Below are 23,652 nucleotides of genomic sequence, written 5' to 3'. Positions count from 1 at the left end.
TCGATGACGTCCCTGTCACGTGACAGCACTTCTCTGGAAAGTCCTGTTGCAATTCTAAGGAAGGGTTGGTGGGCGGAGTTATGAGATTGTTGCTGCCAGTCCCAGCCACGCCTCCCCAGTTCCTGTATGTTTAGAAGATGGTGCTGCGGGAGCAGTGTGCCGGGCCCTGGCGCCGCTGCCTGCCTGTGGCTTCTCTGCTACTGCTGGCTGCCATTGCCAGCGCTCAGCCTGAGGGTATCAGGACACGTCTGCAGGTAAAGGGCCTTGTCTACAGGCAGTGTCTGGGAGTTGTCTCAGCAGATCGGTCATGTTTCTCTACGGGACGTGCACTATGTTTTTCTAATGACGTTCCGCCATATAAGAATAGTATAAGGCTGCCAGCTGGGTAGTTAAGTTACAGGGGCCTCGGAGCCTTCACCCCCTCACTCTGCCTCTTATTCCAGGGGTCGCACATGTCATAGGGTCCTGGCTGGTGGATCGATGTCGTCACCTGTCATGTCCATGCTGCATGGCACTTCTATACTATGGCTTTTATTAGGGTTGTTTATGAAGGGTTAAAACTATGATATTATTGTATATATTTGTCTGTCAAACAAGCCAATCTGATGACTCGGCCAAGAGACTCTGGCTGCTCAATGTAGACATTGCACAACCTTGAGGTCTGGTCAGTGCATTGTGTTCTTATGTGTAAAATGGTATAAGGTGAACAGAATTACAATAAATGGGGACACTTGTACATGATATCCAACTGTCTCCGGGATCTATGTTTGTTTTATTCATTATTAGGATTTCACAGAAGGTATTTGGCAGTATTTGGTCCGCACATCAAATTGTTACAACAGGATTGTTCTAGCTTGTGTGATGATAGAAAACGTTTCCCTCCCATTTGCTGTGAATTACATACATTCTGATACGGTCACATCTGAATTTTGTTTCCATTTTTCTGGTTTCAAAGAAACTGACAACCGATCTATTCTGTAATGACATGAACAGACTGTCAGCAGCACATTGCCACATGTAAACAGAATATGGCCTGCTGACTGGCTCTAAATGGGTTCCTGTCAGGTGTTTATTCCATCCTTAGCTGGCCCCAGTGTGTATAGTATCACGTGGTGCCCCTCACTAAGCTCCTGTTGTTGAAACATCAGGTTATAAGTGTTTTAAAACCTTACATTGGCATATGTAGATTTACCTTAACTAGTCACAGAGGGCCGGGAGTAGCTTCATCTAGTCATGCAGTCATTGCCCTAGATCACACTCTGTGCAGCATGACTGAAATGTCTGGCACTGTTGGCCATCAGCCTGATACTTTACCTAACTGCGGGTCTCACAGGGTGTGATATGGAGCCATTTCCCCAATCCCATTCCCCTTATGCAGGGACAACTCTCAATGCATAAGCAAGGGACAGATTAAATAGAGGAAGGATTTCATAGAAAGAAGCCAAAACCTAAGTATATTACAAAATGACACAAATACTGCCAGGAAATCCAAAGTTGCCCAATAGTTTAGTTACGCTTTACACTGAGTCAGCATCTAAACCAGACCTGGGCAAAGCCCGACCCCCGGGCCATAACCAGCCCCTCGTGTCTTAGTGCCGGCAGGACCGTGCAGGTAGATGGAGACATGTGGTGTGTGTCATAAGGTACTGGGGAATGTAAGCTGCAGGGGGGAGAGTGTCTGTCTATATGTGTCTGTCTGTCTATATATGTCTGTCTGTCTATATGTGTCTGTCTGTCTGTCTGTGTGTGTCTCAGTAACCTAGGGGCAGAGATGGAAGGGGAATGTTATACTAGGGCAGAGATGGCAAATGGAGGGGGGACATGAAACTAGGGGAGAGATGGAGGGAGGACATGAAATGGGGCAAATGAAGGGAGATATGAAACTGAGGGAGACATGGAGGGGGGGGGACATGAAACTGGGGGTAGATGAAGAGGGCACTTAAACTGGGGGGACATTAAAATGGGGACAACTGGAGGGGGCATTAAACCATGGAGGTAGGTGGAGGGGGACCTGTCTGCCTCTAGTTGCCCCCAGTTTAATGTACCGCTCCAGCTGTCAATTTATTGCCCCCTCCAACTACCCCCACTGTTTAATGTCTCCCTCCAGCTGTCCCAGCTTCATGTCCCCTCTAGTTTCCACCAGATTAAACTGGGGCACCAGGAGAGGGACTTAATACTGTGGGGCAGTTGGAAGGGAACATTATAATGTGGTGGCATATAATGTACGGGTGACTGTAGGAGGATTATACTTTGTGGGGGCACATGGAAAGATGATTGGGAATAGGCGGAGTCAATGTAGAAGTGGGTGGAGCTAAATTTGCCATGGCGCAGCCCTCTAGCATAGTTTCAATTTCTTATGCGGCTCCATGGGAAAATTAATTGCCCACCCCTGATCTAAACAGAGATCTTGTGTGTGGTTTCATGGCACTCCTCATCCAAAATGTGTGCTATTTGCAGGGCTGTATAACAAACTTTTCTGTAAGGGTGGGTTTCCAATAAGCCATTTTTTATCATTTTTTTATGCAGATTTTAAAGACAAAGCTAGGAGTTAATTAAAGAAGTAGAAGTAAAATCTATTAAGTGATTTTTAGGGTATATGTTCATCAGATATTGGTTGCCATATAACCAAAGATTGGGTAATCTTATATATGTAGAAATCTTTGCACTTGGTCTTTTATCATATTACTGTGAATATTTTTATCTTTAGGAGACTGTAAGAGTGAATGTGATAACCTACAATGGGCCAGAGAATGTGACAGAACAGGTAAGCCTGCTGTTCAGCAGAGAATAAGTGATCAATGATATAGCAATAAAATGAATACAATAAAGGGCTTTTGTCAGCTGGTCTTTGCTTAATGAAGATACCTTCTAACAAAGGAAATGTAGAGTTATATGCAAACACTCTGCAAGATTACATGGATGGCTTAGAAAGGGTTGTTGGGGTTAAAAATATTATTTTTGAATTAGGCTGAAGGAGGCTAAAAAAAAAAATTATATTCACCTGTCCCTAGCACGGTCCAGTCCTGTTGGTCCGTTGTTGTCTCGCAGCGGAAGTCCTTGCCACATGTGACCTCCCTACCTCTGATGTTCCGTGTGCCAGTCTGCTGGGTTTCCGTCCTAATTCCCAGTGAAACTGCATAGGGGACAGCTTCCCGGTGATTAGTTATAAAGTCCATTCATTTGAATGGGTTTTAAAAGCAAACCACCGGTGTCCGTATGCAAACATAAAAATGGCAAACAGTCTGCAACTAGCTGTCGGAAGATTAAATTCTGCGTTGCTTCCTTGCCAGATTTGTGTTCAAACGGCACAAGTATCATAGTTACATAGATAGTATGTTGAAAAAAAAGACCCCCCCCATCCAGACTTTTACTCACCATTTCATAAAAGCAGGTTAGTCTTACAACTTCTGTCTTTAATATAATTGACAGACTGTACGTTTTTACTATGTAAACATGCGTGTATGGTTGCTTAAAGGGGTATTCCCATCTCAAGGATCCTATCTATACTTGTAGCGTATTTAAATTGAAGGCTTTTCCTACGTACAGTTAGGGCCAGAAATATTTGGACAGTGACACAATTTTCGCGAGTTGGGCTCTGCATGCCACCACATTGGTTTTGAAATGAAACCTCTACAACAGAATTCAAGTGCAGATTGTAACGTTTAATTTGAAGGGTTGAACAAAAATATGATAGAAAATGTAAGAATTGTACACATTTCTTTACAAACACTCCACATTTTAGGAGCTCAAAAGTAATTGGACAAATAAATAACCCAAACAAAATATTTTTATTTTCAATATTTTGTTGCGAATCCTTTGGAGGCAATCACTGCCTTAAGTCTGGAACCCATGGACATCACCAAACGCTGGGTTTCCTCCTTCTTAATGCTTTGCCAGGCCTTTACAGCCGCAGCCTTCAGGTCTTGCTTGTTTGTGGGTCTTTCCGCCTTAAGTCTGGATTTGAGCAAGTGAAATGCATGCTCAATTGGGTTAAGATCTGGTGATTGACTTGGCCATTGCAGAATGGTCCACTTTTTTGCACTCATGAACTCCTGGGTAGCTTTGGCTGTATGCTTGGGGTCATTGTCCATCTGTACTATGAAGCGCCGTCCGATCAACTTGGCAGCATTTGGCTGAATCTGGGCTGAAAGTATATCCCGGTACACTTCAGAATTCATCCGGCTACTCTTGTCTGCTGTTATGTCATCAATAAACACAAGTGACCCAGTGCCATTGAAAGCCATGCATGCCCATGCCATCACGTTGCCTCCACCATGTTTTACAGAGGATGTGCTGTGCCTTGGATCATGTGCCGTTCCCTTTCTTCTCCAAACTTTTTTCTTCCAATCATTCTGGTACAGGTTGATCTTTGTCTCATCTGTCCATAGAATACTTTTCCAGAACTGAGCTGGCTTCTTGAGGTGTTTTTCAGCAAATTTAACTCTGGCCTGTCTATTTTTGGAATTGATGAATGGTTTGCATCTAGATGTGAACCCTTTGTATTTACTTTCATGGAGTCTTCTCTTTACTGTTGACTTAGAGACAGATACACCTACTTCACTGAGAGTGTTCTGGACTTCAGTTGATGTTGTGAACGGGTTCTTCTTGACCAAAGAAAGTATGCGGCGATTATCCACCACTGTTGTCATCCGTGGACGCCCAGGCCTTTTTGAGTTCCCAAGCTCACCAGTCAATTCCTTTTTTCTTAGAATGTACCCGACTGTTGATTTTGCTACTCCAAGCATGTCTGCTATCTCTCTGATGGATTTTTTCTTTTTTTTTCAGCCTCAGGATGTTCTGCTTCACCTCAATTGAGAGTTCCTTTGACCGCATGTTGTCTGGTCACAGCAACAGCTTCCAAATGCAAAACCACACACCTGGAATCAACCCCAGACCTTTTAACTACTTCATTGATTACAGGTTTACGAGGGAGACGCCTTCAGAGTTAATTGCAGCCCTTAGAGTCCATTGTCCAATTACTTTTGGTCCCTTGAAAAAGAGGAGGCTATGCATTACAGAGTTATGATTCCTAAACCCTTTCTCCGATTTGGATGTGGAAACTCTCATATTGCAGCTGGGAGTGTGCACTTTCAGCCCATATTATATATATAATTGTATTTCTGAACATGTTTTAGTAAACAGCTAAAATAACAAAACTTGTGTCACTGTCCAAATATTTCTGGCCCTAACTGTATGTTGGTTTAGAAATGTTGCTTTGTGGTTTCCATAACCACTGACCTGTGTGATAGAACAAGTGACGTCACTCACTGCTCTGCCAGCAGGACAATCAGTTAAGCTAATTGCATTTTCTTGATAAAGCCAACTCTGTTATCTCTCTATGTAAACACACAGATGACACTGAGTCCATTCTCTACAAGCATGGGCATATTATCTAATCTGAATACATATTGTGATATTTCCTAGTGTCCTGTTCAGCAAGCTGGGGGGAAGAAATACAGAAAGTAAGAAGCGACAACAGACAAACTTCTAAAACTCTGAGATGGCAAAACCCCTTTAAGAGTTCCTTGTTCTTTAACTTGGATGCATGTCCTGTTTTATCATTTGCATCTTTGAGAAATGTAATTAGATTTTAACGAACTGCATTAACAAAAAATAGATATTTTTCCAAAGTAAAGATTCCTTTGTTTTTTTTTTAGGTCAGTTCTAATATCAGCTATATAAGTGGACAAATACATCTGAATGGATTTCCTGTTAACATAGGAGTTTCTCGAATAACCTGCAGAATGGACATAAGTAAGTCATGTCTTTTAACAGCATTAATTATGCAAACTGCCATATGTATGCAGTGGAGGTAAAATACCAAGACTAGGTCCAGCCAGTTAGCCCTAAATTGTGTTTGCAATACATCAGGTCATAATGGGACACTTGACAGTAGTTTGGGAAATGGATTAAAGGGGTTGTCTGCCCCCAAATCGATTATACTTACAAATCCATTATCCATAGGATAGGTCATCAATATACAGTATGATCTGTGGGAGTCCAGCATGTGGAATTCTGCAGAGATTATCTGTTCCAGCAGCACCTGGATACTAGAAGCTATAGAAGTGGATGGGGAGCGTGTGTAAGCTCCTCCTTTTAAGGTTATAGGAGCGACGATACACTTCCCTGGAACTACTGCTATACAGTGGACAGGCCACATGAGAGGATCCCTTTACTGCTTTCATTTTTTATTAAGAAAAAACAAAAAAACGTCTACTATTCTGTTTTGATTTTACAATAAAGCCTTATGGACTTGGGATTCTGTTTTTTTGTTTTGTTTTGTTTTTGTTTTGTTTTTTTGTTACATAACTTTGGACTCCCTGAATTCCTTCACACAGTCACATCAGTAAATAACGGAGGAACTTCATCAAGCCCTGTGCTACAGAACTCTTGTAGTGAAAAAGTCGCAAAGTAGAAATTTGCATCTCTTTCGGCTTATTTGCACAAAAATTTTGAAACATTTAGCAGTTTCGCAACACTTTTAAATGTGGGTGTGGCTAACGCTAGGTTCACACCTGCGTTCATCTGTCCGTTCTGAGCTTTCCGTCTTCTGCATGCCAGAAGTCGGAAAGCTCAGACCGGGTCCGGCCATGAACGGCGGTGAGCGTTTTAGGCTCTCCGCCGCGAAACCGGATTTTTTTAATCCGGACACAGAGTACTGCATGTCCAACTCTGTGTCCGGATTATAAAACCCGGTTTCGCGGCGGAGAGCCTAAAACGCTCACCGCCGCTCACGGCCGGACTGCTTTCTCACCCATTCAAATGAATGGGTGAGAAAGCCTCCTGCAGGTTTCCGTCTCCTGCTGTTTTAGGCAGGAAACGGAAACCTGAACTACGGAGTGCACAACGCAGATGTGAACGAGCCCTAACCTGTATAGAATGCCCCATAAATATCTGACCAGCCGGTGCTTACAGCTGACCCTTGCACGGATTAGCAGCTCGGGGTGCATCCAGTGCGTGTACTATACAGTGTATGAAGTCGGAAGCAGTTGACTCCCTGCTCTGTGTAGTTAGTTGGAGCAGGGCATGGAGCTATCTGCTTCCAACTCCGTTCACTGTATAAGGGCTGGCTTTTGACCCTTCATACACACACCCGATTAGGTATTCATGGCGTTTCCTAAGAATAGGCCAAAATTAAAAGAATTCCTGCACAACCACCATAGGAGGAGCCAGTGGCGTAACTACCGTAGAGGCAGCGGAGGCGGCTGCCATAAGGCCCGGGCCATTAGGGGGCCCGGTGACAGCCACTACCGCTGCGTTTTTTTTTTGGTTTTTTTAATAGGCCGTTACGGGCCCTATTTACTTGCGTAGGAGCCGGGGACAGGTAAGAAGCAGTAATTTTTTATGTTTTTATTCCCCCGGGTCTCCAATTATAATAATCTGGGGTCTGAAAAGACCCCAGAGTATAATAATTGTTTATGGGTGTCCACTATGGGTTATAATACTGTGTGCAGGGGCCACTATGGGGGATAATACTGTGTGTAGGGGCCACTGTGGGGCATACTAGTATGTGCAGGGGACACTATGGGCTATAATACTGTGTGGAGGGGACACTATGGGCTATAATACTGTGTGGAGGGGACACTATGGGCTATAATACTGTGTACAGGGTTCACTATGGGCTATAATACTGTGTGGAGGGGACACTATGGGCTATAATACTGTGTACAGGGGACACTATGGGCTATAATACTGTGTGCAGGGCTTACTAAGGGACATAATAGAGTGCGGAGGAGGGGGTTGGTCGAGGTTGTTGGTTAGGGGGGGCATGTCAAAAGTTCGCCACGGGGCCCCGCTATTCCTAGTTACGCCACTGGGAGGAGCTTATAGTTCTTATTTTTTCTTGGTATTCTTTATTTTTTTGGCGTATTTTTGATTGCTTGCTGTTTCGCTATCGGGGCAATTTTTATAATTTTGACATACTCAAATAAAGCCTGAATTTAAGAAAAATCATATTATACTCACATACTAAATTATATTCTGAAAGTAAATACTTGGCACATTGTTGATAAAAGTCATGTTTATGGCTGAAAGACTGTCCACAACAGAGACTCAGATTCTGAACACTTCCAAAAAATAACAGTTTATGGTTATAAATGACTGTCTACATAAGGGCCCCTTCACACAGAGTAAATGCTGGCTGATTCTGAACGTATAAACGCTTCGAATCAGCGGCGTTTAAAACAGATCCCATTGCTTTCTATGGGAGCTGGCATACGTGCGCTCCCCATAGAAATGAATGTGCTGCTTTTTTCCATCCATTTCTATGGAGAGTGCACGTATTCCGCTGATGCGGAATGCTTATACGTTCAGAATCAGCCAGCGTATACTCTGTGTGAAGGGGCCCTAAAACAGAATAGACCAAAAATCTCTCTGATCCCGAATCATGGGGGATGTACTAAGCAAAATGTGCCAGAATTGGGGTATAATTTGTGCCAAAAAACTAACATTCATAGTGCCGCCACATTTATCAAGTGTTTTGCACATTTTGTACAAAAAGGACATGGCTTAGGCCAGCTAATAAGTGGAGTAAAGTTAGACTAGATAGTGTAAAAATGTGCCAGATTTATCAAACCACATCAGACAGTTTGATGAATCCAGTATGGTTTAAGACGGGGTGCAACAAGGTGATTATACAGTATGTAATTGCTCCTCTTCTCTCTACTCCCTCCTAAATGTGAGGCCCCGTATATTATATTTTGGTAAGCGTTTTGATAAAATTCCTGAAACTCCAGCCCTGGTTTCCTGGTTTAGGGGAGAGAGATGATAGTAGCATTTTATGATCGGTAAGGGAACTATTTCCTAAGTATGTGTTTTACTCTTTGTTGCAGGAGGTTACAAGCCGTCTGGTGAGCCAGAAGACCTAACGCATAATGCATTAATCAGCGTACGCCTGCTTATTCTACACAACCCTATGAATTACAGTAGAACAAATATAATTGTTCAACAAGAAGTGATCGCTATTGGTGGTAATAAGGTCAGTACAACTATACTAATGACATTACCTTGTAGGACAACTACACTCTCCAAAGATGCCTTTCTTATTCTGGATTGCAGCTCCATTTTCATTGCACTTTTATTCTTATGTGAATTAGCTGAAAGGGGGCCTTAGAGGCGTGCCTTTACCTGTCAGGGCTGGTTAGAGAAGAAGAAACACCCTAAAACCATTTTCTGCTAATTTTTATAAGAATAAACTCCTTATTTTCATGAAAATGAAGCTGTAATCCAGAATAAGGAAGGTATTTTGGAAAGTATAGATGCAGCCCTGCAAAGCAATGTCATTACTCTGATACTGCTTTTCTGGACTCCCTTTAAAGAGGTCTTTTCATCACCTCCAATAATTCCATTTCTTTACATCATTTATTGCGGCTTCACTAATTCTGGAACTCCTGGAATTTTTTTTCTATAACCCCCACCATTCCAGAGCAATCGATATGGTTAGTTTTGGTGACGGATATGCTGTTTAGGCTCTGTAGTGTCAAGAGGGCGGTGTCAGGCCTGAGAAGACAATAGGTGTGATTCTGACACTGGCTGCCTCTGATTGGAGGTCTGATTGACACCCCTGGGTTAGTTGCTCAGGAATGGTGAAGGGTAAAGAGAAAATTCCAACTGCATTGGAATAAGTGGAGCGGCACCTATTATTAGATGCTAAGATCTTGAACTGGTGTTGGTGGTGAAAGGTCCTCTTTAAAACCTTTTGATATTTTACTTAGTTTTTCAGTTGAAAAAGTGAACTGGATTACCGTATATACTTGAGTATAAGCTGAGTTTTTCAGCACAATTTTTGTGCTGAAAAAGCCTCCCTCGACTTATACTCGAGTCAAGAAAAAAAAAATATATTTTTTATTGGGGGGGTGTCTAAAACCAGTCACAATAGTAATGTATAGAATCTCCCATAGACTAGTGAAACAAAAAAAAAAAGCTTTAAAAAAATATAACAGAATACATATAAATACATATAAAAGTAGAAAATTACTGTGACACACATACACATTAGGTATCCCTGTGTCTGAAAGTTCCCGTCTACTGAATATAGGGTTATCTGCAGTGCTCCTGTTCCGTCGGGAAGGGGTTAATAGGAGCACTGCAGATACCCTAGATTCAGCCAGACTGAATTCTAAGTGAGGGAAAAAAGCCCAGTCCTCAAGCTCAGGGAAGGGGCAGACAGACAACCAAAACACCCCCTCCCCTTCCCCAGCAACTACTGCACCCAAAAACACCGACCATTTTCACTTTTGAAATTTTCCAGTAGCTGCTGCATTTCCCCCCCAGCTTCTACTCGAGTCAAGTTTTCCCAGTTTTTTGTGGTAAAATTAGGGGCCTCGGTTTATGTTCAGGTCGGCTTATACTCAAGTATATACGGTAAGTACTTTTATGAAATAAGGAGTATATGAAAACTAGCCTGGTTCCAGGTTCCTGGAAAGTGTATCAGTAGAAAACTGGTGCTTTGTCAGACATGGCCACTGCCCAGGTACACAGAATGGATCATCTGCATATTTAAGGCTATATGCACATGACCCTGTACCCGCAATGTATTTGGAATTATACGGTAATTGGGTTATTTAGTGATGCACTGCAAAAAAAACCAGATAATTTATGTTTACTAGAAATCATTATCCTAAACCTAGTGGTCCTACTTTTGGTACACCCACTTTCAGGTCAACATAAAAGAGAAAAACAAGACTTGCACAAAACATTTCTACTTTTTGTACAGGACTCAGCATAACTGTATACCTTCTTAAACAAAAGTAAGATTTTAAACACTGCCTCACTGAACACAAGAACAATTTCAAAAGTTTTGACAAGACTGAGTATCTTAGAACATTTGTTTAACCCATAATGTAAAAGGAAGTGATAATAATATAACTTGGATTAATATGGTCTTGAATGAATGTCTTGGGGTGGGGGTAGGGGTTTTTTTTGTTTTTTTTTTTCTTACAAGTTTAGGTATTGGTGTAAATGCTTCTGATACACTAAAATCATTTGTTATAGGTAAATCAAAGTGAGATAGCAGAAGTGGATTTGATAGTTAATAAACGTATGCATATACTTAAGTATTCGAGTTCAACAATGAATCTTGAAGATTCACATCTGTACTCCATTCCTTGGGACAATGACGTCTTATTTACCTTTCCAAACATCCCAGAATCAGGTAAGATTTAATAGTCTTTCATTTGTAGATGTTTACTATGGTCTGGACTTCTAAGTCATGTATAGCTGGCTGAACCAGAGTGTATGGGGATATGAAACTCCTCATACTTTATCTCTCACATGCTATGGCCTTTTCCACTATTGACATTACACAATTATACAATATGCTGCAAAGCATAATGGCTGCACAAGTTATTGTGCAGGAGAGAAGAGCCAGGTGTCTGTGGTTGCCAGGCTCTCCAGAGCGATGTCCGAAGTGGTAGAACATGTAATGAATCCCAAGGTCTTATTTTGACATATTAGAAAAGAATAATGTTAGTAGTAAACTCTAACTATAACCCTAGTATTAACTCTAAAACTGTAACCTACTCAGATGGTCTTGAACTGTATAAGTACTCATAACTTGTGTTTTCTGACACAGCAGGGGATAGAGTTCCACAACAAACTACTAGAGAATACAGTATTGGACAGAACACAACCGTGGATGAGGAGCCGTTTCCTGGCAAACTCCCGGAAACTCCAATCCGAGCTGTGATTCCAGCCTCCTCATATAAGGTGACACACTATAGTATATGGTTTTGGGCAAATGCACTAGTAGTAAAATTGCTGCAAAATTTCTTTGTGCACAGAATATCCACAAATTAGGGGCTACATGGTGGCTCAATGGTTAACACTTCAGTCTTGCAGTGCTGTAGTCCAGGGTTCAAATCCCCATATGGGGCTCACAAACTACAAAAAAAAAAAAAAAAGAAGCACAAATTACAGTATAGTACATGTATGTGAGATTTTTACAAATCTAATCCACAGGCTTCATTTTTAAATCTGCAGCACGTTCATTTCATAGATTTGTATTGGGATTTCTTCCTTTTCAATATATAGAGAAGTGAAATCTGTAGCAAAATTCTTCACATGAAGGTTTTACTATAGCCTTGTATGCAGTTATCCTTAAATTGTAATTATGTGACTGTCTGGAAGAACCACCGTGAAAAAATGACTGGTCTGCTTTTACACATTTTGCATTCGCCTAGGACCCGTTTTCATGGATCACACATCCCTAGTCTATTAATGCAGTCTGCAATGCAAGTGCCAGTATTTTCTAGAGTAATTGAATTGCGTTGTAATTCATTGTATTAGTGATCAAATCCCCTGGGGTTCAAGACCTTTAGTGAATCTATCAAATGCAGTAAAAAAAAAAAAAAAAAGTGAATAAAAATGACATGGAATATAAAATACTAATCACCCCACTTACCCTAGAATACATATAAGGGTCCATTCACACGGAGTAACGTGCCGCGTGATGTGGCACATATACGGCGTTTGAGACTTTGAGCGCCGTAAAAGCTCCCATTGATTTCAATGGGAGCCTGGATCGTATAAGCCGCGTTATTTTGCGGCCATGATTTTGCGGCTGCAAAATCACGGCCACAAAATAACACGGCGTATACGATCCTCTCTCCCATTGAAATCAATGGGAGTTTTTACGGCGCTCAAAGTCTCAAACGCCGTATACGTGCTATAATTGTTCCAGAGTTTCCCCTAAAAATTTTTTCCCAGGATTACAAGTGATGTAAAATTACATAAATCCTGTTCTGGGTGTGTCAAAGGTTGTCCTGAGTTTATAGTCCCAGCCCCCCTTATTGCTCTGAGATTTGTTGTTTCCTTTTTAATACCAAAATTTTTATGTAATTTATGTTGTAATCAGAGCTACGGAAATGTTTTGAGACTGGAAGATCTGTCCTCTTCAGTTGTTGCGTTTATCCTTATTAAAGCTTCTGCCCTGCTTCTCCTACCACCAGTAAGGCAAGGATCACACTGGTGTCGGTCTCTCTGTTGTGTGTGTCCTCTGGGGGACCCGAGCAAATGCCAGCCTGTCAGCTAAAACAGCGGTTACCCGCAGACACCCAGGGTAAAACAGTGGTTACTTGCAGACCCTATAGATGATGTTGGGGTCCATTGGGCATCCTTGAGGGTTCTGTCATTTTTGTACTGAAACCAGCAGAGAGAAAAGCCCTTTTTCTCACTTCCAATTTTAGTGGTGGAGACTCCGAGGCAGGTGTGAACCTAGACTTAGACATTGTGTACATATTAAATAGACCACATTTGGTATGGTGCCAATTCCAGCTAGAGATCTTTACCTTGTTGGTGGTCATTATATATGGGTTGGTCTTACAATTTTTTTTCTGGTTGCAAGTTGATGTTCCTGTTGTTGGAGGTGAGCTCTTTAATATGATGATCTTGAGTTTAGGGAGCTACCTTAAACACAGGAGAATGGGTCTAAAAATATTGTCTTGTAATAGTGGATGAAGTTTCCATACAGAACGAGATGAGGGCTGTAGTTGAAACCCAGAGGCACCTGATAGTTTCCCTGTTTTGTTTTGTACTGTAATAGTTCACTTATTGGTGTTCTGGTCTCCTAGGCAGTTTGGATATTCTTGGATGGTAGCTCTACTTCAGGAATGTAATTTTGAGCTTTTTGGACTGGTTTAAACCAAAGCTAACAACATTCCAAGTGTGTTTCAGTCAATTTCATCACACTATGAAGTTAACAGTCTGGGCACAGTCATGAAATTACAGAGCAACGATATTGAGACATCACTGTACTGGAAGCCAATTGACTGCTTAACATACTTCAGATGGGACAGTTTTTACCTGAAAAACAAGCTCCATTGTCTACAGCCATGCAATCCAATACAACCACATATGTTCTTACCCTGCAGATATTGACAAAGAACTTGGGGGCCCCAAGAGACCTTCTCGAAGCAGAGCAACCATCCAAAGCTTTCTCATCATCTTTTCTGTTAGCCATTAAAAGGTCTCAACTCTTGAAGACTCTGTTTTTATGCCTTAGGCTGAGGCCCCACGTTGCGGAAAGGCAGCTTTTTTTGTTGCAGATTTTGTTGCGGTTTTTTGAGCCAAAACCAAGAATGGCTACAAAAAGAATGGGAAATATATAAGAAGGTCTTAGGCCTTCTACCTTCTGCTCAATCCACTCCTGGCTTTGGCTCAAAAATCTGCAACAAAATCTGCAACAAAAAAAGCTGCGTTTCTGCAAGGTGGGGCCTCAGCCTTAAAGGGATTCTACCATTAAAATCACATTTTTTTTGTCGTTCACACGTAGGAATATCTTCTCCTACCTTTAGATGTATTCTCCGTGCCGCCATTCGGTAGAAATCCCGGTTTTCGTCGGTATGCAAATGAGTTCTCTCACAGCACTGGGGGTGGTCCTCAGCGCTCAAACAGCACTGGGGGCGTCCCCAATGCTGCGAGAGAAATCTCCAGCGCCACCTCCATCTTCTTCAGGAACAGCCTCTCTTCATGTCTTCTTCCAGAGCTGGGTTCAAATTTCTAGGCCTCGGGCAGAGCCAACAGCCCATGTCCACAGGCCACAAGAAAATAGCCGCTTACTTACTGTGTAGGCGGACATTTTTCTTGTGGCCGCAGGCATGCGCAGTCTAGTAGGAGAAGAATAGCCTTTCTTAAGGCTATTCCTACATGTTAATGAGTAAAAATTTGATTTTAATGGTAGAATCCCTTTAAGGTCTAATAAAGTCTTAGGCTATGTTCTTTTGACTGTGTAATGTCTGTCATTTCTACATTGTATACACTTGTTTTGTTTGTAGGTCACTAATAATAATTATTATTTATTTTTTTAAAATGTACAAAAATATATATGACCTATAGCAAGAGCTGGGCATGTATGGCCTAAATTTAAAATCACAATTAATTGGACATTTTACCTCAATTAATGTTGATTTTAGGCTACACCTCATTTGCTGGTTATCCAGTGACTATCCATTTCTGGAAATGGAATGTCACTAATAATCCCCACTCCCGCCATCCACTCCATTATACTTGCCTCTCTTCCCTCCAATCTTCTTCCTGTGGGACAACTCCTCCCTGATTTCTGACTGCGCGCGTGCAATAGTCCCAGCACTGCTCTGTGTGCTCTGCAGTCAATAACATACCTCTACTGCGTAGCTCCCACGCCTGCACAGTAGAGGTGGTTTGTTGTCTGTAGAGATGGGACTATTGCGCTAGTCTGCAGAATCAGAAAAGAAGGGTGGGTCGTCCCGCAGGAGGGAGCCTGGAAGGAAGAGAGATAATGGGGTTCGGGATTAGGCTGCGTAGGTTGGGAAGGGCTAGTAGTGAGCAGGATATCTAGAGAGACAGGGAGGGGGTGTATGGGGGGGATGAGATGAGGGAGTTAGTGTGGAAGTTGCATAGCAGGAAGCTGACCCTAATAAACAAATGCAGATGCCAGGAGCTCCCAGAGACATCCAGAAATCACTCAAAACACTGCTAAATGTATTTGGGTGCATTTATTAATTCATAATAGCACTACCAGACCTTTTTTTTTTTTTTTTTTTTTTTTTATAAGGAAAAAAAAAACACCTTTAAGTGTGTTTTAGAATTTGTTACTTTTTATTTATTCATTGGAGCTCTGTAGTAAGGGAGGACTTTCCCTTGTATTTAAAGAACAAAACATTGTCTATATGGTCTGTGTTTATTTCAGGTAATGTGCGACTTTGCAGATGAACTGAGAGAGAAGCTGTGTCAGATCTGGTCCTGGCTGTATCCAATCTTGGTTGACATGGTAAAGGTTCTTATTATTGGGGTAATAGGAGCTGCTGTTGTGCTTGAACTTCTCAAGATATTCTACCCATCAAAAGAACCAAAGTAAGCAAATCATTTTAAGTTAAAGGGGTTGTCCCATCACAAGGATCCTATCTATACTGCTTGTTAATGTGGATGTAAGACTTTTCCTAAATACACTGCTTCAGCAAAGCTGCTTTGTTTGTCCACTATCTTACTTTATTCAATTCATTGTTGACACAGCCCTTGACTTATCTGCTCAAAAGTCAAGTGATGTATCTGCTGCTCTCAGGGGGGAGGGAGGAGGGGCTAAGTGCACGGGAGCGAGCCTGTGTATCTAGCTATTCCTGTGTCTACACCATGTGACCTAGTTCCCTGCTCTCAGGGGAGAGGAGCTGCATTCATTTCTGAACTGTCTTCTGTTCTCCCAGTTATCAGGTTAGGTAATTCAGTTGTGTTCATTATGGCACAGACAGGCAGTCTCTGTATGTAACACAGAATGGAGTTGCTGCTGCCTGTACTTCATAGTCCAATATGGGTGGGCGGAGCTAAACGGCAGGTTGCATGTGAAACCCTGCCCACCAAATGATGCAAGAAACCAGGAAGAAAGAAGATTTTACAGCAGTGAAGACTGCTGAGTATGCGACGTGGGAATACCCCTTTAAGGTTCTGCAGTTTTATGATGTATTTCCAAAACCTTCTGTAGATGGATCCTTGCATAAATACTGACAGGCCCTCATTTCAGTATTTTCATCTGATTTGTCATTGTTGTGCATGTAACATAAGGTCATTAACCAGTAATCACTGGAGGCTCCTATTAAATATCTATGGTTTTCTCAGCTATGTTTGTAGCTCCCTCTGCTTCCATACAAATAGCAAATACATTGGTGCATTGTTTCATTTGGTTTATTCAAACAAGTTTTAAATCTTTTTTTTTTTTTTTTTTTTTTTTTTTTTTTCCCCGTTGATTTCTGTGTAACTGGGACTGACATGTTGGCACAGTAACAGGAGAATCATAGACTTATGCACAGCTGATCTGCGTCTCTAGGACCCTGCAGATTCTGTTTGCTACACCTGGTGGATCACATGACCACCAGGTCGGGGAAAGTGAGTGTGTGTGTGGGGGGGGGGGGCGGAGCCACAGCCCAGCTCACACAAATATATATGCAGTGATCAATGAACACTGTATACAGCAAAAAAGAAGGCAGGGAAGGTAATAAGCATACCCTAGTTCTCCTTTCGTGCAGTTGCTGCTCAGATGCATTCGGTTAATTAAACAAAACTACATGTGCAAGCAAGTGAAGGTATAAATGAAGCGATCACATGATCACACTTTTTTATCTGCTGAGTAAAGGCACATGTACAGTCTTGCAACAGGCACAATTGTAAAGGGTATACACATGTTCTTAAGGGGTTAAGGAAACCAAATATGTGTCTTTGTATCAGTAAATATACCTAAAACCTGTTGTAATCTTTATTCATAGGGTTTTTTTAATATATATTTTTCAGGTGGGTTCTGCAAATGAGCGATGTCAAGTATGCTCCTCTGTTTGTTCCTGACCCAAAGGAGGCACCCCAAGAAACCGGAAACCTCTCCTAAATGTGAACTCTGCCTTTTGTCACTATTCAATGTTTATGAATGGATTTCCTGCATCCGACCGTGATTTCATAGGCTACCAGCGTAAAAGCCTGAGTGACTGTAGCAGCTCCTGTCAGGAGACTGACAGACTGTAGCCAAACTGAACACATGGGAATGGACTCTTCTTCTAGTGGCCATGGATCACAGAAGCCTCTATACACTACTACAAGGCCATCACTTATACAGCGTTTCTGATTCTCAGCAGTACACAATGTGAAATGTATACAATAAAACATTCATTTAAAGGAACGGCTTCACAACAAATTTGTGTCACCAGCTCCTGTTACAGTCTTATCTAATCATACATATATAATATTTTAAAAATATTCTATTAAGAAATGGTTGACTTATATTCGTGATAACGCTTCTCATTTACAAAAGTTTTATATGTAAGCTTAAATAAAAAAAAATAAGTATATATTTCAAGTAAATTTAAAATAGGTTACAAATGTATTAAATGCTTTTTATGCCATGGTTTTTTAAAACTGGAAAACGCTTTGAGTAATGGCTTTATCTTAAATTGCAGGTTTTATCCATACAAGTATATTTTATGTTTAATATTTCAGTTTTTTTGGGTTTTTTTTTAAGATGTTTGCTTTGTCTTCATGCTTTTTATCGATATCAGAAACCAGTTTATGTTTTAGCATATTCTCTGATGTCAGGACAATCCTTTACTATCAAACCTGTAATATAAAGTTGTAAAATATGTCTGTCCCTATTCCTCAGGAACAAGAAATGATGAGACAAACTCCAGTGTAAATTATTTATTAAATATGGTAAACCATGAAAATGAAATCTTTTGAAAGCTAAATAACCAAACTGACTTATTTTTGCTTTTAACACACTTAACAACATTTTTATGGTGTTAAGCAAAGTCATGTGGTAAATTCGTTAATAAACCATTTTGTATATACAAGGGTATTTTTCCCTGTGCTACTTTTTTTGTCACGTTGTACAATGTAATATTTTATTGAAAGGGGTTATTTATAAGATTATGCTCTTTTAGAAAAAAAAAAAAAAAAGCATTCTTAGTTATTTGGAATTAGAGATTCCCCTCACACACTCACAAACCTCCATCAGTTAGCCAAGACGGGACTTTATAGATGTCTTTTATGTAATTTTTATTTTACTGAAATGTCTTATTTCACATTTATTGATATCGCAAGCTATTTTAATCAAAAACATCTTAAGGGTGAATTCACACTGAGTAAACGCTAGCTTATTCTGAACGTAAAACACGTTCAGAATAAGCGGCGTCTAAAGCAGCTCCATTCATTTCTATGGGAGCGGGGATACGAGCGCTCCCAATAGAAATGAATGGGCTGCTTCTTTCACTCCGTGCAGTCCCATTGAAGTGAATGGGGAGTGCCGGCGTATACGGCAAGCTCTGCTCATGCCGGAGCGTACACGCCGGCACTCCCCATTCACTTCAATGGGACTGCACGGAGTGAAAGAAGCAGACCATTCATTTCTATGGGGAGCGCTCGTATCCCCGCTCCCATAGAGATGAATGGAGCTGCTTTAGACGCCGCTTATTCTGAACGTGTTTTACGTTCAGAATAAGCTAGCGTTTACTCAGTGTGAATGCACCCTAACAGTCCAAGTTGCATGTTAACATAGGACCCCTTCTTTGATATCTCCTTCACAGTTCTTGCATTCATTTAACTTGTGAGGTTTTTGGATAGTTTCTGCTTCAATTTCTTTGCAGGATGTCATAAAAGCCTCCCAGGGGTGCCAGTTTGATGTGAACTGCCTCCCACTCTCATAGATCTTTTGCTTGAGGATACTCCAAAGGTTCTCAATGAGGTTGAGGTCAGGTGAAGATGGTGGCCACACCATGAGTTTCTCTCATTTTATGCCCATAGCAGCCAATGGCTCAGAGGCAGGGGTGAGCCTGCACCTTTCGCCGCCCGAGGCTCACTGCAGAAAGCCGCCCCCCCCCGCCGGAGGAGGGGGCGGAGCGGGGGCATGACCGAGTGAGGGGGCGGGGCTTAGCGCCGTTCGCCGGCAGAGAGTAGGCCCGGAGACTGCCTGCTCTCTGCCTGAGCGTGAGAGGAGGCTGCTGGAGCAGCGCTGCTCCAGTGGCCTCCCCAAACCACCGCTCGGTGATAAGCCAGTCCAGGACAGCTTGTCCTGGACTGGCTTAAGGAAGCAAAAATGCCGCCCTCCCTGGGGCCCTGGCATAGTGCCGCCTGAAGCGCTCGCTTCAGGTCGCCTCATGGGAGGTGCAGCACTGCTCAGAGGTATGCTTTACTGCATGAGATGATGCAGGGTTCTTGGAAGAAAGTGGTGAGTCAGGAACTCTATATACTTTGCAGAGGTTATTTTCACACGTTCCCCATCATTCCGTGTCAAAACATGACTGCTACCACCTTACTGATGTCGCATCCTTGTTGGAGTATCCTACACCTTGAGGCTCTTGGGACTCCAGGGGCACCAGCAGCTTTACATACCTGTTTGCTGCTTTGTAATGGTATTTTAGAAACTGCTCTCTTAATCCAATTAATTTGTCTAGAAGAATCTCATTATGCGTTTATTTGCAAGAACCCATCTGTACTCTGAATGAGCCACAAATCTGGCAGAAACCACACAGACCCCATGATAGTCTATGGGGTCCATGTGGTTTCTTAGCTAACCACTTTTTAATGCGTATAGGATTCCATTGAGGGGGTCCCTATCCACTTCAAGTTACAGCACATATAACAAAATAAAATGTGCTGTGACTTGTAGTGCTTGTGGGACAGCTCCTCTAAGAACACACACACACACACACACACACACACACACGCTTCACCTGATATCACATGTGGAGGGTGAGCAGTCATTAGGGATTGATCACATGTGCTACCCCTGATGGTATTAGGCGAAGCACATATAGGCAAAAGTGAACATAAAAAACTGGGGGGGTTTTTTGTTTTTTTTTTACAGAAACTGATGTTCATCTGATAACGGATCAGTTTTTTTGATGTATGAATTGACATCAGATTGCATCAGTTTTTTAATGTGAATTGGATGACGCACCAGTTTAAAGATAAATATCCTTCTTTGTATCTTACCTGTTCAGTTCCCTAGTGACTTTTTATTATGAAGCCATCAGCAAAATTTATCTGGACAGGAAGCCACACTTGTCTTGGATAGTTGATTGGCAATAACACTAAGGAGCTGTAACTGGGTCCATATGGAATTGACATCACTCACAATCCTGATGCTCTGGCTGACAATATCAGCAAGAGCTGTGACAACCATCCCACTGTATTTCGTATATATCTGGTACGCCCAATAAAATGAGTGCACACGCCTCTGTTCAGAACAGGGGATGAAAGTCATCAGTTCTCTTGATTAGTGGGAGTCTGAGTACTCAGCACCACTGATCTGCAAGCCAATCCCTATCCTATGGATCAGCGATAACTTGCTTTAGTGGGAAAACCTCTAAGGATAAGTTCACACGGGGTTTTTTTGGACCGGAACCTGAGGCGGAGGCAGCCTCAAGTTCCGGTGCAAAATACAGGTAGCTGCAACTGGATGCCGATGCAGTGCATGGCATCCAGTCGTGCACTCCGCTCTGGATTAGGCACAAATTAATGAGCCTAGTTGGGAGGGAGTGTCTTCAGGCGGATTTCGCGAGGTGACTCCGCCTGAAAGAATGAGCATCTCCCTTTGTTCCAGCTCCCAGAAAAAAAGAACTGACGGCTCCCATTGATTTCAGTGGGAGACGTCTTTTTGGTCAGGATTTTGAGGCGGATACGGCTCAAATCCTGACCAAAAAAACCCCCGTGTGAACTTACCCTAATTGTTTTTTACTCTTCTAAATAGCTTTCAAAAACAATAACTTTCACAGTTCTACTAAGAGAAAAAAATAGAAGCTTAATGTTTGTAAGACAAACTACTTTGGATGGTAAGGCTAAATGTACCAGCCCCAGTTATAGGAGAAATCAGCCTCCAGTACAAAAAAGTGATCAGATGTCCCCAAAGGTCTCTTATCACTTTATGGGGACACAATCTGAAAAAAATAAAATAAAAATATAATAAAGTTTTTAAAAAAATGTAAATAAAATAAAAAAATAATACGCTAATAAAACACCGTTATTAAAGGTTATAGCCCCACCTCACGACGACACCATACAAAATAAAAACTACCGTAACGGAGAGGAAAAACTATATTATAAAGTTTTTCAGTGACACTTTGTGTTATTAAATTAAAAAATAAATAAATTGAAAACCAGACACTTTCGCTCCTATTTTGTTTATATTTTCCCAGATATAAAAAAAAAAATTAACACACATTTGAAAATAAAAACAACATAAAAATAAAGCCCTATGTGTCCCCGAAAAAAAGACGCAAAAATTAGTTGACTGAGACATACGAGAAAAATGTTACAGCCCTCAAAACCACACATACAAAATAAACCTAAAATGTGTCTGGTCCTGGACCACAAATTGGCCCGGTACTGATGTGGTTAACTAGATTGGCTTTTGCACACACCAATCTAATTAAAAGTAGAAGATGTATCAGTGGCGGTGCCGGGGTGGGTCCAGGGCAGCCACCCCCTGAGTATTTAAATTAAAAAAAAAAAATCAGCAACTGGCAAGCCATCTGGCCCCCTCAGGAACTTGGGGCTCAGGCACTTGCTTGGGTATGCCAGTTGCTGACACTGGTTGTATGTATACATGTACACCATATAAAAAGTCACACAATGTCCATATAGGTGACATAATCAAATATATACTGTATATATATATACAGTCCTATGAAAAAGTTTGGGCACCCCTATTAATCTTAATCATTTTTAGTTCTAAATATTTTGGTGTTTGCAGCAGCCATTTCAGTTTGATATATCTAATAACTGCTGGACACAGTAATATTTCAGGATTGGAATGAGGTTTATTGTACTAACAGAAAATGTGCAATATGCATTAAACCAAAATTTGACCAGTGCAAAAGTATGGGCACCTCAACAGAAAAGTGACATTAATATTTAGTAGATCCTCCTTTTGCAAAGATAACAGCCTCTAGTCGCTTCCTGTAGCTTTTAATCAGTTCCTGGATCCTGGATGAAGGGATTTTGGACCATTCCTCTTTACAAAACAATTCAAGTTCAGTTAAGTTTGATGGTCGCCGAGCATTGACAGCCCGCTTCAAATCATCCCACAGATGTTCAATGATATTCAGGTCTGGGGACTGGGATGGCCATTCCAGAACATTGTAATTGTTCCTCTGCATGAATGCCTGAGGATTTGGAGCGGTGTTTTGGATCATTGCCTTGCTGAAATATCCATCCCCGGCGTAACTTCAACTTCGTCACTGATTCTTGAACATTATTCTCAAGAATCTGCTGATACTGAGTGGAATCCATCAACTTTAACAAGATTCCCGGTGCCAGCATTGGCCACACAGCCCCAAAGCATGATGGAACTTCCACCAAATTTTACAGTGGGTAGCAAGTGTTTTTCTTGGAATGCTGTTTTTTTTTTGGACGCCATGCATAACGCCTTTTTGTATGACCAAACAACTCAATCTTTGTTTCAACAGTCCACAGGCTTGTCCAAATGTGCTTTTACATACCTAAGGGGGCTCTGTTTGTGGCGTGGTTGCAGAAACAGCTTCTTTCTCATCAATCTCCCATACAGCTTCTCCTTGTGAAAAGTTTGCTGTATTGTTGACCGATGCACAGTGACACCATCTGCAGCAAGATGATGCTGCAGCTCTTTGAAGGTGGTCTGTGGATTGTCCTTGACTGTTCTCACTATTCTTCTTCTCTGCCTTTCTGATATTTTTCTTGGCCTGCCACTTCTGGGCTTAACAAGAACTGTCCCTGTGGTCTTCCATTTCCTTACTATGTTCCTCACAGTTGAAACTGACAGGTTAAATCTCTGAGACAACTTTTTGTATCCTTCCCCTGAACAACTATGTTGAACAATCTTTGTTTTCAGATCATTTGAGAGCGGGCTGCCCATGCTCGGTGACCATCAAACTTAACTGAACTTGAATTGTTTTGTAAAGAGGAATGGTCCAAAATACCTTCATCCAGGATCCAGGAACTGATTAAAAGCTACAGGAAGCGACTAGAGGCTGTTATCTCTGCAAAAGGAGGATCCACTAAATATTAATGTCACTTTTCTGTTGAGGTGCCCATACTTTTGCACCGGTCAAATTTTGGTTTAATGCATATTGCACATTTTCTGTTAGTACAATAAACCTCATTTCAATCCTGAAATATTACTGTGTCCATCAGTTATTAGATATATCAAACTGAAATGGCTGCTGCAAA

The 23,652-nt window shown here is 41.6% G+C and overlaps 1 protein-coding gene across 2 annotated transcripts; it reads left to right on the top strand.

Annotated features, from left to right (window-relative positions):
- Positions 1 to 118: 118 nt before the first annotated feature.
- On the top strand, positions 119 to 18,294 carry GINM1 (glycosylated integral membrane protein 1). 2 transcript variants are annotated; one of them, XM_075267860.1, is made up of 8 exons: positions 119 to 254; positions 2,708 to 2,764; positions 5,658 to 5,754; positions 8,832 to 8,977; positions 10,993 to 11,152; positions 11,576 to 11,706; positions 15,665 to 15,828; positions 17,254 to 18,294. In XM_075267860.1, the coding sequence occupies exons 1-8, from the start codon at positions 138 to 140 to the stop codon at positions 17,342 to 17,344; spliced, it is 963 nt and encodes a 320-aa protein (XP_075123961.1). In that variant the 5' UTR covers positions 119 to 137; the 3' UTR covers positions 17,345 to 18,294. The 2 variants fall into 2 exon arrangements, with proteins under 2 accessions (XP_075123961.1, XP_075123960.1); XM_075267859.1 differs by having other exon boundaries at positions 11,573 to 11,706.
- Positions 18,295 to 23,652: the final 5,358 nt, after the last annotated feature.

The sequence above is a fragment of the Leptodactylus fuscus genome, chromosome 3, assembly GCF_031893055.1.
Source record: "Leptodactylus fuscus isolate aLepFus1 chromosome 3, aLepFus1.hap2, whole genome shotgun sequence".
Classification (NCBI taxonomy): domain Eukaryota; kingdom Metazoa; phylum Chordata; class Amphibia; order Anura; family Leptodactylidae; genus Leptodactylus; species Leptodactylus fuscus.
The sequence above is the reverse complement of the archived record's forward strand: the minus strand, read 5'-3'. Positions and strand labels throughout refer to the sequence as shown.

What these genes read in the sequence shown, in the direction of transcription:
- GINM1 (XM_075267859.1), top strand. Translation starts at nt 138, where the DNA reads ATGGTGCTGCGGGAGCAGTGTGCCGGGCCCTGGCGCCGCTGCCTGCCT. An exon ending in AACCTGCAGAATGGACATAA is followed by an intron (nt 5,755 to 8,831) that starts GTAAGTCATGTC and finishes TCTTTGTTGCAG; the next exon opens with GAGGTTACAAGCCGTCTGGT. An exon ending in TCGCTATTGGTGGTAATAAG is followed by an intron (nt 8,978 to 10,992) that starts GTCAGTACAACT and finishes CATTTGTTATAG; the next exon opens with GTAAATCAAAGTGAGATAGC.